The following is a 14,075-nucleotide window of genomic DNA, read 5'->3' on the forward strand; positions in this document are numbered from 1 at the left end:
ACTGGTGTTGATGGTGATATGAATGTTGCTTCTGCTACAGCTACTGTTGTTGATGTGATATGAATGTTGCTTCTGCTACAGCTTCTGGTATTGATGGGGATATGGATGTTGCTTCTGTTACAGCTACTGGTGTTGATGATGATATGAATGTTGCTTCTGCTACAGCTTCTGGTGTTGATGGTAATATGAATGTTGTTGCTGTACAGCTAATAGTGTTGAATGTATATGAATGTTGCTTCTGCTACAGCTACTGGTGTTGATGGTGATATGAATGTTGCTTCTGCTACAGCTTCTGGTGTTGATGGTGATATGAATGTTGTTTCTGCTACAGTTTCTGGCGTTATGGTAATATGAATGTTGTTCTTCTTACACTACTGTGTTGATGGTGATATGAATGTTTTCTGCTACAGCTTCTGGTGTTGATGGTGATATGAATGTTGCTTCTGCTACAGCTACTGGTGTTGATGGTGATATGAATGTTGCTTCTGCTACAGCTACTGGTGTTGATGGTGATATGAATGTTGCTTCTGCTACAGCTACTGGTGTTGATGGTGATATGAATGTTGCTTCTGCTACAGCTTCTGGTGTTGATGGTGATATGAATGTTGCTTGTAGCTAATAGTGTTGATGGTGATATGAATGTTGCTTCTGCTACAGCTGCTGGTGTTGATGGTGATATGAATGTTGCTTCTGCTACAGCTACTGGTGTTGATGGTGATATGAATGTTGCTTCTGCTACAGCTACTGGTGTTGATGATGATATGAATGTTGCTTCTGCTACAGCTACTGGTGTTGATGGTGATATGAATGTTGCTTCTGCTACAGCTTCTGGTGTTGATGGTGATATGAATGTTGCTTCTGCTTCAGCTACTGATGTTGATGGTGATATGAATGTTGCTTCTGCTAACAGCTACTGGTGTTGATGGTGATATGAATGTTGCTTCTGCTACAGCTTCTGTTGTTGATGGTGATATGAATGTTGCTTCTGCTAACAGCTACTGGTGTTGATGGTGATATGAATGTTGTTTCTGCTACAGCTTCTGGTGTTGATGGTGATATGAATGTTGCTTCTGCTCAGCTACTATGTTGATGTTGATTTTTCTACATATGAATGTATGTTGATTCTGCTACAGCTACTGTGTTTGATGATGATATGAATGTTGCTTCTGCTACAGCTACTGGTGTTGATGGTGATATGAATGTTGCTTCTGCTACAGCTACTGATGTTGATGGTGATATGAATGTTGCTTCTGCTACAGCTACTGATGTTGATGGTGATATGAATGTTGCTTCTGCTACAGCTACTGGTGTTGATGGTGATATGAATGTTGCTTCTGCGTCAGCTACTGATGTTGATGGTGATATGAATGTTGCTTCTGCTAACAGCTACTGGTGTTGATGGTGATATGAATGTTGCTTCTGCTAACAGCTTATGGTGTTGATGGTGATATGAATGTTGCTTCTGCTACAGCTTCTGTTGTTGATGATGATAGGGATGTTGCTTCTGCTTCAGCTACTGATGTTGATGGTGATATGAATGTTGCTTCTGCACAGCTTGGTGTTGATGGTGATATGAATGTTGCTTCTGCTACAGCTCTGGTGTTGATGGTGATATGAATGTGTTTCTGCTACAGCTACTGGTGTTGATGATGATATGAATGTGCTTCTGCTTCAGCTACTGGTGTTGATGGTGATATGAATGTTGCTTCTGCTCAGCTACTGGTGTTGTGATGTATGAATGTTGCTTCTGCTTACAGCTATGGTGTTGATGGTGATATGAATGTTGCTTCTGCTTACAGCTTCTGGTGTTGATGGTGATATGAATGTTGCTTCTGCTTACAGCTACTGGTGTTGATGGTGATATGAATGTTGCTTCTGCTTACAGCTACTGGTGTTGATGGTGATATGAATATTGTTTCTGCTTACAGCTACTGGTGTTGATGGTGATATGAATGTTGCTTCTGCTAACAGCTACTGGTGTTGATGGTGATATGAATGTTGCTTCTGCTTACAGCTACTGGTGTTGATGGTGATATGAATGTTGCTTCTGCTTCAGCTACTGGTGTTGATGGTGATATGAATGTTGCTTCTGCTTCAGCTACTGATGTTGATGGTGATATGAATGTTGCTTCTGCAACAGCTACTGGTGTTGATGGTGATATGAATGTTGCTTCTGCTTCAGCTTCTGGTGTTGATGATGATAGGGATGTTGCTTCTGCTTCAGCTACTGATGTTGATGGTGATATGAATGTTGCTTCTGCCACAGCTTCTGGTGTTGGTGGTAATGAATGTTGCTGTAGCTAATAGTGTTGAATGATATGAATGTTGCTTCTGCTTCAGCTACTGGTGTTGATGTGTATGAATGTTGCTTCTGCTTCAGGTACTGGTGTTGATGGTGATATGAATGTTGTTTCTGCTTACAGCTACTGGTGTTGATGGTGATATGAATATTGCTTCTGCTTATAGCTACTGGTGTTGATGGTGATATGAATGTTGCTTCTGCTAACAGCTACTGGTGTTGAAGGTTATATGGATGTTGCTTCGCTTACAGCTACTGGTGTTGATGGTGATATGAATGTTGCTTCTGCTAACAGCTATTGGTGTTGATGGTGATATGGATGTTGCTTCCGCTTACAGCTATTGGAGTGATGGTGATATGGATGTTGCTTCCGCTTACAGCTATTGGAGTGATGGTGATATGGATGTTGCTTCGCTTACAGCTACTGGTGTTGATGGTGATATGGATGTTGCTTCGCTTACAGCTACTGGTGTTGCTGCTGCAATGTATCGCTGTTATCACTGTCAATGTTGTTGTTGTCTCTTTAGTTGTTGCTTCTGTTTCTCGTGTTTATTTCTTCTGCCATTGCTATTATTGTTGATGTTGTTACTAAAGCTGTTGTTTCGTTGTTGTAGATATTGATGCAAATGTTACAGTTATTGCTAATTATCGTTGTTTCATTGCCTATCGTGTTGATGCCTCTTCCGTACTTTTAGTTGTGGCGGCTTTGTTGCTGTGTTTACTACTAGCGCCGTTGTTGCTGATGCTGCCGTTGTTAGCGCTTCTAGTGATGCTCATTATTGTTATATTCTTACTGTTGTTTACTTGCTGTAATATTGCCATCGGTGCTGTTGCTCATTTTGCTAATATTGTTGTCAATTCGACTGTTAATGCTGCTGATTTTTCCTACTCCTACTGTTATTTTCGCCACTGTCGCTATTGCCGATTGTAATGCAGTTTTATATCTATACATCTTTTGCATTTATTTTTAATTGGAAAGTCTAGAGTAGTTTTAAAAAGTGAAACGTAAATAATTGATAGAAACACCTGTTAGAAGCATGTCATTCAAATTCAAATACGTGTTCAAATAATAGCTCACCTGCCCTTTATCGATTGGAATGTTTACAAAACATAGCGCTCATTTTCGGGCTCTGAACAGACTGAATAACTTTTGTCTCTGTTATTTAAATTTTCTATTATAAATATTAACAGTGAAATAGTGAAATAGTGCGCTTTCAATTAAAAAGTTGGGCAAACTTTCTGTACTTTGAAGAATGGCAAAAAACTACTGAGCCATATACTGTTTCAGGCGTCGGTGCTGTATACATATGTATACAGTATAAATTTTGATACTCAGAAACAAAATATGGTCTACCAGCATGGTATTAAGCAATAGAGAATAGTTCGACGGTTGTAACGTGATTAATTTAAGGGACAATATATATAGTGTATAATTGTAATGACAGATGTATGAACAAGAAATGCCGCTAAATAATTAATTTTTTTATTACAATTAAATTTCCCGTAGGAATCACGAGATGAAATCGGCGATATAAAGTCGTTTAGCTTGAAACAGAAAACAAAAGCTGCATTCGGCAGAGAAAATTGTTTCACAGTATATCGTTTAATATTTCTTACTGTATGTATATGTGTGAAACATAGATAAAGTGTCATCATTGTAATTTGATGTCCATATAGTTGTTAAATCGTGGACATGGTTTAAAATGTGCAGAGAATTTTTCAATAAATTCGGGTCTTACGTCCTCTAAGTGAACGGAGGGGCGTTAAGTCTTGATGAAAAGCTTTCATCTTGTCACCATTTTCAAATATGTCTCGTTTAAGGAATTCATCTAAAAATAAGAAACTGGTAACTGGAAACTTTTAATTAGTCAATCGACCACTGCGACTGACAAATTTGTTTACAATATATTATAATATATATAAAATATAGTTATTCAAATATGACCCACAAAATTGGTCCTGAAATCTAACATCAGAGAAGTATACTGTAAAATATGAAATATCTTATGGCCAGTATATTCAATCCACGGTGATAGAGTTAGCATACCATGTAACCGGTTATTTTTCAGGTTAAACTTTTCGCGATTTAACGATATCGTAATATTTCGAGATCATATCAATGTCCCGCGACATCGCAAAAATATCACCACAGACTCGCGAAGATAACCGCCATATGGCTTATATAACTATAAACTGCCATATCAAAACTGAAAAATAATTTTATATCAAAATTATGGCATTCTGTCTTGATCATTTTTCTACTGAACAACAACTTGAAATAATATCTTCATTATTCCTGGTCAATGTCTATGTTTCCCAGACCCGATATTTATTGCTTTATTTCTAATACTGGTAAGTGTGAACTAACCGCTTCAGCCAGCTAATGGTAGAGCACCGTGTGAGAAATACAGGTTTGAACAGATTATCCAAAAATCAATCAATTAAATAGCTGTATAATCGCAAGCTACTGACACGTATGTATTAGCATACTTGTACGTGGGACGCCAAGCATCAGCAGCCTACTGCGATCAGTCAAGCGTGACATTGTCAATACAGGTAAAGCCGCACAGGTGAGCTTTTGTCGTCTGTCATTGTACACGCGCCTCTGCTGCAGCGATTCCTTTCTGTAGTCCGGAAAAGGATTTATCATAAGACTGGATCTTATACCACGACATAAATTGTGTCAATATAAAACAGTCCCGGATAGCGGACGGTCATCGGACGTGTAAACGTCAATAAGGTTATAGAATAGTGCTCATAATGTCATGAATACTATGGACAATTGTCTGAGAACAGATATGGAACATACAGAAGGGTAGCATAGGTCTTTACCAAGGTTTTGGCTGATGTAAGTATTAAACTATGTAGTATCTTAAAAATTCAGTATATTTGTGTTTGTATGTATCATTACATAACCAACGACGTTGAGCAAAATCCCATTTGATGATTATACTACATTGGTAGTGGGACAAGGATGATATTCTTCTATGAAAGAATATAATCTCTATTGAATTTCTTCATACAGCTTTATGTTGCCATATTGTTGACAGTTCAGGACGTTTTTTGTGTCATTCCAGTTATCAAGGTAAATATGAACTGAAGACAACGTACGAAAACAAGATATATATATATATAACAAAACATTACTGATATGTTAAAGTAAATGATTAGAAAACGACTACTTAGGTTTTGAAATGAGATGCGTTTTTGTCACGAAATGACGAGAGTAGAAGTGAGATACGTCTTTGTCGTGGAAAAGCGAGACGAGATGTGAGATACGTCTTTGTGAAAAAGCGAGACGAGATGTGAGATACGTCTTTGTGAAAAAGGCGAGACGAGATGTGAGATACAGTGTATGTCTTTGTCCGTGTTTAATACCGTACGGATCCATGCCATCATTCCGTAGTGCGGAAGATAATCCATATTGATTCAGGGTGTTTACTTATTCACGGGACACGTGGAATCATCACAAGGCAAGTCAGTCTAGCAGAACGAGTCCAAACAGGGACAGATTTATACGCTTCATCAAAAACGTGTTATTCATGCATTATATTTCTTTAGTTTTTTCCTTTAGACAAGAGAAAAGTACACTTGATGATGATAAAAATAGATGATTGATTCTAGCTTACCATCATTAGCGTTCCTTGGTTAGTAAGTCTTTATAAGCAATGACTTGTGATAATATGAAATAGCAGTCCAACGCGTTCACGAATCATTAAAACAATGCATGATTGCATTTGATAATAAAAGATGAATGAATTATATATTAAATCTGTTAAACGATGAGAAAATATGAAATGATGATATGTCTTATTTAAAATGGGATAGATAAGAGGTTAAGACAAATTATTTTATTTATATTATATACAGAATGACACAAAGTATATAAAATTAATTCAATTGCACGCGATATAGTTCATAGTGACGCTCTTCTTACAGTGAACATTTTCTTATTTATTGTAAATCTTTAAAGTTGATTCCTAGGGACTTAAACGTTTTAGAAATTGTATGGTGTATCCGACGTCGGTAACATCGAATCTATCTTATTTGCCTATAAATAAAGTATACAATGTACACTAAAATATATATGAATACGCTTTGTTTTATAAATTCCCCGTGCGGGACCTTGATTTGTTTAATAAACATTGTCTATTGTCTATACAACATGATACTAAACAAATATCAACAAAAATATCTACTCAGGGGTAGCTTTGGACCTGGTTGCTTTCTTCAGCCCTAACTGATCAAGCCCATAACTGTGGTCAGTTAGGAGTTACAGACTAATCTTGAGTGGGAGTCAGTCACATGACACAGGGATTAACCATTTTGTCTTCTGCTTGCTATACAGATACGTCTTGATGATTGGATGACGAATCCTGTTGTAATATCATTGTTAAGGCCTCTTATTATAATTCACGTCAAACATTATTCCGTTAACCTTGTTTTTTGTGGGTTTTTTTTTATTATGGTCCCCCATCTTCTCCATAAATGATAGCAACTATAGAAATAAACCTTTTTACTCAAGTATTGAAGATGACATTCGATTTTATCTTGAAATTAGTGCTTGGTAATAGATTTTAATGCATTGTGAATCCCTTTTCTAATGAATCGATAATTTGCACTTAATTTGTTCAAATAGACTATAGATCTTTTTCTTCATAGCATCACGGTTTAATGGAAATAAATTAAAAACAAACATATAAATTAATGCTGAAGAGTAAATTGTTTAGTGCATATTACTTTATAAGTGTTAAACAGGCCGGCATGTTCATCCTTATATAACAAAACTGTATCATTTGTCATAAAATTCTAATGGACTCATAAAGTAACTAATGACACCTTAGCAGTTTTTGTGACACTTGAGGAGTTGATTTTAGTATGTTTTTTTCTGTAAAAAGTATGTGACTGAATGTCTCACTCATGAAATAATTCTGGTGCGACAAGCGCTAAAATAAGATTAATGAAATTTGAACTTGAGCGTAGCGCCCTCTTTGATGAGATAACAGGCATTTGTAACTTGAGAAATGTATTTCATTTCAGAATATCTTCGGCCATTTTTGTCTGCTCCTATGTAAATGGTATGCAACTAAATGTCAATCTAATGAAATAATTAATACCAGAAATGAATATCCATGATATTCTACGCGTATCAACAGGTAAAGAATGTTCAGTTTTTACTATATTTAATGGTTAAAAATTTGACATTATTTGATACTTCTTGTAGTATCCTTTCTAATACCTTCATTTGTTACTGGAATTCATTTTTAAATATTTTTATACTTCAGAGAATAATCAAAATCCATCTTCACATAATGATAATCCAGACTAACGACAAGATGAATTCGAAAAATATAATCTTTTTTTTTAAATCTTTGAAAATATGTTCCCGTGTATCCTGGTACTGATCATGTCAATTATGATATAGACACACTCTTTTGGTTATTTCGAAAAAGTTTTTCAGGCGCGATATCGATTGCTGAAACAACTAATGATCATTCTATTGAACTACAAACGAAACTCCTTTTTAGTCCATCGTGATCAAATTGATAATCTTTTGTATTTCAGAAGTCTACAATATAACACGTGTATATTATACAATAACTTCCATTGGTAAATATTGATCTTAATCTATATTTGCTTCGCTGTAATATTTCATATATAAATATGTAAAAACACCGAGCATTAAAATGTTTACTCACAATTTCAATTCTGTTTACACATGTTTAAACAAAATAAATATCTTTTATGTATTTATGAATGTCTGCATAATGTAGCTATTAACAGATTAAATAAGTTTAATATTTTGACAAAAGGTATCAATTTTATCACTTTCACTTTCGCTTGGACAACGGAAGAGCTCTAATGAAAAAATACATGATTACCATAAAGAATAAAGTATAGACATGGATTACCATAAAGAATAAAGTATAGACATGGAATCTTTTGTTTCCAAAACATTTCATGCGAATGAACATGGGCGCCATAGATTCTGAAGCAATTAATTAATTTTTCAAGTAGCATGAAGGCAATTAATCAATAATATCATCAATACTATCAAAATTTCAAATGGTGAATTTAAAACGCTATTCAGGTAGTCATGCAGTAACTGTAATGATCTAAAGTATTGTTAATATCACAACATAATCATCTTATAAAAGGAAATATATTATTCATATTGTTATATCATATTATTACATTTCGTCAAAAGGAATGTGCCGGAGGCCTGAATTGTGTTGATTAGTATTTATTCAAACATTATGAATACGATATAAAGCACATTATTAATCTAGGTTTTTACATTAAAAAATGCTAATATGAATATATAACAATCGTGTAGTGAAAAGCCTATTGAATACATTTCAGCAGTTTAAGGGTCAAGGCCAGCCGAAATCTTCAGAATATTTGTCCGGTTTCTATTTTGTCAGATATTGCTCTTACCAATGACGTCGCAGATGTCTAAGTGACGTAACGTAGTCATGCGTCCTCGTGGGTCAGCTAAGAGGACGGAGGAAGCGGTGGTGATCGGTGGGTCCTACAAGTATAGTAATACGCCATTCAATAGGTATGTGAAATATTCAGATACTTATTTTTGTCCGAGATCCTTCGATTATCAAAAATATTTATTGTAAACGTATACTCGTTTTGGCAGAATTATATTTTAGTGCAACAATAACCTTGAACAGGTAAGTGCAATGATGAATTCGAACGATCACCATGGTGGCTATGTAAACTATATAAAGAAAATTATTTAGCGCAGTCTTAATTTAAAATAAGATATCATTGTGCGAAACGTGGTTACTGCTACAATTAGTGCGGTATATTAAGATCTTATCAAAGCCTTTACATTGTTCCCAACATACATTATTCTATAAAGTTTCCTGAAATACGTGGTCATACGTTTTGATATGTCTTTGTGAGCAAAATCTACTAAATGTTTTATAAAGTCTTATATAAAGGAACACAAGGTTAAAATTATATCATTACATACTATACAGAGAACTTATATTTTGGTTTACAAATGTAAATGCACAATCATGAGAAAGACGGAAAACAACCAATTTGTGCCGCCATCTTAAATTCTTGAGCACCGTTGTCCACATGAAATAAACAATTTGCAGAAAGTGTCAGTGAATAACGAACGGATTATTTGTTAAAACTACAAATAAACGCAAAGCGTTTTCGTACAATTTACCGACTGCGTCATGAGGTTTATCATCTCATAAACTAAGCAAAGTAAGAGGTTAATCCTTATATAAATAATATTATCTTTAAACAATAAAATCAACAAAAAACTACAGATACAATCATTTACCCGTTAAAACGTATCAAATAGCAAAATACATTAAAAAATAAATGCGTTTTATTGAACGTCTCCGATTGTCTCGTACATGTGTAATTTTTAAAGATTGGCATGTGATTTTGTAGAAAGTCAAAGGAAGTCCGCCAATGTTTACAAGTATTTATACGCACCGAATTGGGTCACGTTCTGCACTCAAGTTATTGGGAAATAAATAGATCTGCACCAACATAGTTTATCGAAACAGAAACAGTGGCAATTTTAAATATTCAGTTATATCTTATTGTAATTTCTTTTACCGTTTTGTCTTTATATTATTAAAGTAAGTGATAGCCAATGGCCAATACACTTCCAACGTTAATATTTTATTTGCATATTGTTAAAAGATTTTTGACAAATATGTGATCAGCAATCATTTTTCATTGTCAAAAACTTAGATATTTCATCCTAAAATAAACTTTGTTTTTACGTTTATTTCAGAAATCTTTGGCTGGTGATGCAAACGTTGGCAACCATTATTATGCTAAAAGCGATATCGGAACTTACTAAAGTATACCTTTCATATTACACCTATACCAACGTCACCATGGTAACGGCAACAGAGCTAGAGTTCCCGGCCGTAACCATTTGTAATCTTAGTCCCTATAACAAATCTATAGCAGTGGAGGAAAACGCTTTCACCGAATACCTTTTACGAACTAACACTCTAAGCTTCTTGGAGACCACGCTGAACTACACAGACTCCAGATCTGCACGACATAAGAACGGGTTTAGTCATAACTTTGTGGGACGAACTAACAACGAACTGAAAAATTTCTTTGTGACATGTGTTCAAAAATGGCAGCTTATTTATTGTGATGATTTCTTTACCCCGCGCATGACGGAACTAGGAGTGTGTTTTACTTTCAATGGGCCAGACCGAAGGTCTGTCATGACAAGTAGTACCGGAAATACGTCATCTCTAACAATGTACATCAAAGTGGAACGTGATAATTTTCTGTTCGATACTGGGAATGATATCAAGGTAAGATCATCTATAGTTTATAAAACATTCTTTAAATTTTATTAAAAGGTTTTTAAAATGGAATAATAAGTATGTTTACTTCAAGTGATACATACGAGAATAATGAATCATAAACGTTTATTAGAAATGGTAGCATGAGTTCCACAATGTAAACTTACCTAATGCAAATGGCGTTGTTCAATGTATGACATCCATCCACTTATTATTATGACTTCATTATCAAAATCAATGTCTTTCCCGACCTTGACAATAATGACAAGTTTATTCTCATAGAAGCACAATCTCTTGAGATTTTATTACAAAATCGTTATCAAGTGCAAATATAAGCAATGACCTACCTTCACTTAGTATTTGTTAGCGATTGTAGGACAACGGCCAATTGCGCTTCATTAATTTTCCGTTGTGCAATTGATATTCATCTTCCCATAAATGCCAAGTGAAAGCAGTCCAAGACATGCATCACCTTCATTTTAGTACCACGAATGATTATTTGTTGCACATTAAGGTTGTATTACATGACAAGTTTGAAGAACCGAACATCCGGCAGACGGGATTCCTGGCAGTACCTGGGTACTCTACATTTGCTGCAGTGTCTAGTCAAAAGGTAAATTGCGTTATTATGGATTTTGCACTCCTTGTGTATGTTCGAAATGCTAACTTGAAAAGGAAAAGGTCAAACAAAACTATTCTGCATTTTGGTAAAGCTTTGTTTTCAATAGGTTTAAGCCTATATTCGGACTCACTTATAATGTACTTCATCGTCTGTAAAAATATTTTCTTTTTAAAGTCATGTATTTGTATACAAAGCATTCTTTATTTAACATTTGGAAATATATCATAATTGCCAATTGTTTGTAACATTGGTTTAAAACGTCCACGTAAAAATTATATTTGTTATGCTTATTAAAGATCAATGAAAATTAAACTGTCACTTTTTGGATCATAACGATTCTTTATATGTTTCTCAATCAGAATAAGTATCTGGGGCGGCCATACCGCAGTATACCAAGGGAGGAAACCTACTGTATAGATACCAGCTCCCCCTCGTTTACCAGCCCCCTGGGGTTCTACAGTCACTATAGCTATACAGCCTGCATCATCGAATGTCGACAGAATTATACAACACGCAAGTGTAAATGTCGGAGTCACACGGATCCAGGTAAGTCTATGAACACGAAAAGTCAAATTCGGTTAGAAATCCATTTTTATATCATAAAATGTTTCAAAACATAGTTTTAAAAAAATGATGTGAAAAACGCAGATTTTCGCAATTTTTATATAACTATACACATATAAAAGTCAAATTCGACTAGTCTTGACATTCGATTTTTTTTTTAATTATGATGTCAAGACTAGTCGAATTTGACTTTTTTTGTATATAGTGGTATCCAGAATTAGTCGCGACTATTTTGTCTTAAAACTTGGTATCAAAACTGCAACAAAAGTTCATTGTGATTAAACTTTTAACTTAGGATTGGCACATCAAACAATATCACTAATCACGTATACCCACTGATGGACGGTGTAAGTTGATTTCTTCCCTATTTTCTCTAGGTAATGGAACAGTTTGTACACCAACACAACTCGTGTCCTGTTATAAGCCTAAAACACGTAAGTACTACAATACCAACAATGTGTATTTACATCATCAACAGCAATCTATTTGAAATTGAACAACTCTTAATTGTTGGCGGGCCACAGCGGCTGAGCAGTTAAAATCTCCCGATATTTAACTAGACTTAATAGCCGTGAAATTCTGGGTTTCGAGTTCGAATCCAAGATGAGGCTGTAGCTAAGTACTGATCGCAGGTCGTTTGTTTTCACCGGGTTATCCGGTTTAAAAAATAACATCCTTCCTGCGATTCTTAATTTGCTATAAGGTATTCCTTATAGAAAACGTTTTTGATAAAAAAAACATGCAACATTAATACATTATATATAAAAAGAGAAAAGAAAAAATTGTCTTTTGGGTGAGAAAAAAATATGATTAGTGTTGTAGAAATATCAATTCGTTAACCACTAATGCTTTAGGAACCAGATATTTTGATTATAATAATCGTTCTCTTTTCAGATTATTTTGATACGAGACTAAAACACACTTGTAACTGCCCTGTTCGTTGTGATAGTATGTCTTATACCGCTAATGTTTCTATTGTGGAGTTCCCGTTCGATCACACAACCGACATGCTTCTTAACAAAGGATTTTCTAACATCAGGTAAGTGACTTTTCTTACTTAGTAAATTAGTGGAATTTTAGCTTGGAAGGAGTTCAGAATGGCAAATAATGATCTCACGTTTCATTGATACCACCTGTCGGGTTTTGTTTTCTTTCAGTATTCTTGATTTTTCTTAAAGAAAATGTCAAGTGTGAAGTCAAATACGAATTTCAGTGTAATTGTGTAAAACACGATCAATATGTAAACAAATAAAAAGTAACAATAGCTAGAAGGATAAGATAATTACCATAAACCAATATTCCAAATTCCAAGTAGATTCTCGATAGTTTGTCTCAATATCAATATCACTTCTATACATATTATATATTTCATTCAATTATGAAATCACCGCAAAATTTAATGTGTGCATTAGTACATTGATGTAAGGCAATTTTTTTAGCTTCAGTTAATTTTTTTTTTTTTTTTTTTTAATAGGGAGTACGCCGAAATCCGCATCTATTTTAATGATCTTAATTACACCATTGCGGAACAAGTACCAGAAATGTTGGCGAAGGATTACCTGTGTAAGCTATAAATCATTCTTATTCGTTATTTTTAAATGTGTTTTCAATAATGAACTTCTCGTTAACCATGCTTAATCAAATGTTTTTCAATTTTTTGATAATGTCGAGAAAATATTCTTTTAAAAATAATCTAATTGCATAAGTTTTATCGCGGTTCTTGACTTTTTTCTTTCTAATTGTACGTTAATGCTTTATACAAATTGATTTTAGTGTGCGATTTAATTTGTGTATTTCAAGAGCAATTAGTGTATTTACAACAAATAAAGAACCACGAAAAAAATCAACTGCAAGTATAATAGCTCAGTTTTACTGTGAACCACAATAGTATATCACTGTGGACATTCCTTCGGCATGAAAATACGAAATGAAGTCGTCACGAAAATAAGTGTATTTACAGTACAATGTTTGTACGTTTTCAGATGGTGTCGGCTGGATACTGATGATCTATATTACAGTTACCGTAGTAACCATGTTAAAGGTCCTCTCCTTCATCTTCGACCTCCTCATAAGCATCACTTTCACGATCTTCGGAGTCCTCTATGAGATTATTGACGGTTGTCTTAAGTAATGTTTGTCTACGAGTGTGTATATAACTACAATAATGCGTTAGCCATTAGTATAAGTACTACGATATGTCTTTTATTAAATCAATAGTTTTAAAAGAGGAAAAAACACCTGCAAATAAACAACGATTGTAAAATGTGGTGCATACTTT

General features: G+C 34.5%; 2 protein-coding genes across 2 annotated transcripts; both read left to right on the forward strand.

Moving 5' to 3' along the window:
* The first annotated feature begins 59 nt into the window (after positions 1-59).
* LOC138334539 (autotransporter adhesin BpaC-like) lies at positions 60-2,920 on the forward strand. The gene is made up of 8 exons (XM_069283193.1): positions 60-180; positions 411-593; positions 658-882; positions 1,134-1,358; positions 1,472-1,567; positions 2,015-2,281; positions 2,595-2,784; positions 2,914-2,920. Exons 1-8 carry the CDS (start codon positions 60-62, stop codon positions 2,918-2,920), a joined length of 1,314 nt encoding a protein of 437 aa, XP_069139294.1.
* A 1,989-nt stretch (positions 2,921-4,909) lies between these two features.
* On the forward strand, positions 4,910-14,002 carry LOC138335248 (acid-sensing ion channel 2-like). The gene is made up of 9 exons (XM_069284239.1): positions 4,910-5,147; positions 8,725-8,861; positions 10,077-10,620; positions 11,126-11,224; positions 11,593-11,779; positions 12,175-12,231; positions 12,692-12,836; positions 13,272-13,360; positions 13,780-14,002. The coding sequence occupies exons 2-9, from the start codon at positions 8,776-8,778 to the stop codon at positions 13,926-13,928; spliced, it is 1,356 nt and encodes a 451-aa protein (XP_069140340.1). The 5' UTR covers positions 4,910-5,147; positions 8,725-8,775; the 3' UTR covers positions 13,929-14,002.
* Positions 14,003-14,075: the final 73 nt, after the last annotated feature.

Source organism: Argopecten irradians, chromosome 11, assembly GCF_041381155.1.
Source record: "Argopecten irradians isolate NY chromosome 11, Ai_NY, whole genome shotgun sequence".
NCBI classification, from domain to species: domain Eukaryota; kingdom Metazoa; phylum Mollusca; class Bivalvia; order Pectinida; family Pectinidae; genus Argopecten; species Argopecten irradians.

Excerpts from the sequence above, each read along its gene's own strand:
- LOC138334539 (XM_069283193.1), top strand. The coding sequence starts at position 60 with ATGAATGTTGCTTCTGCTACAGCTTCTGGTATTGATGGGGATATGGAT. Across the intron at positions 181-410 it reads TACAGCTTCTGGTGTTGATG|CTTCTGGTGTTGATGGTGAT; the intron begins GTAATATGAATG and ends TTTCTGCTACAG. Across the intron at positions 2,282-2,594 it reads CACAGCTTCTGGTGTTGGTG|CTATTGGTGTTGATGGTGAT; the intron begins GTAATGAATGTT and ends TTCTGCTAACAG.
- LOC138335248 (XM_069284239.1), top strand. The coding sequence starts at position 8,776 with ATGCGTCCTCGTGGGTCAGCTAAGAGGACGGAGGAAGCGGTGGTGATC. Across the intron at positions 8,862-10,076 it reads AGTAATACGCCATTCAATAG|AAATCTTTGGCTGGTGATGC; the intron begins GTATGTGAAATA and ends CGTTTATTTCAG. Across the intron at positions 11,780-12,174 it reads TCGGAGTCACACGGATCCAG|GTAATGGAACAGTTTGTACA; the intron begins GTAAGTCTATGA and ends TATTTTCTCTAG.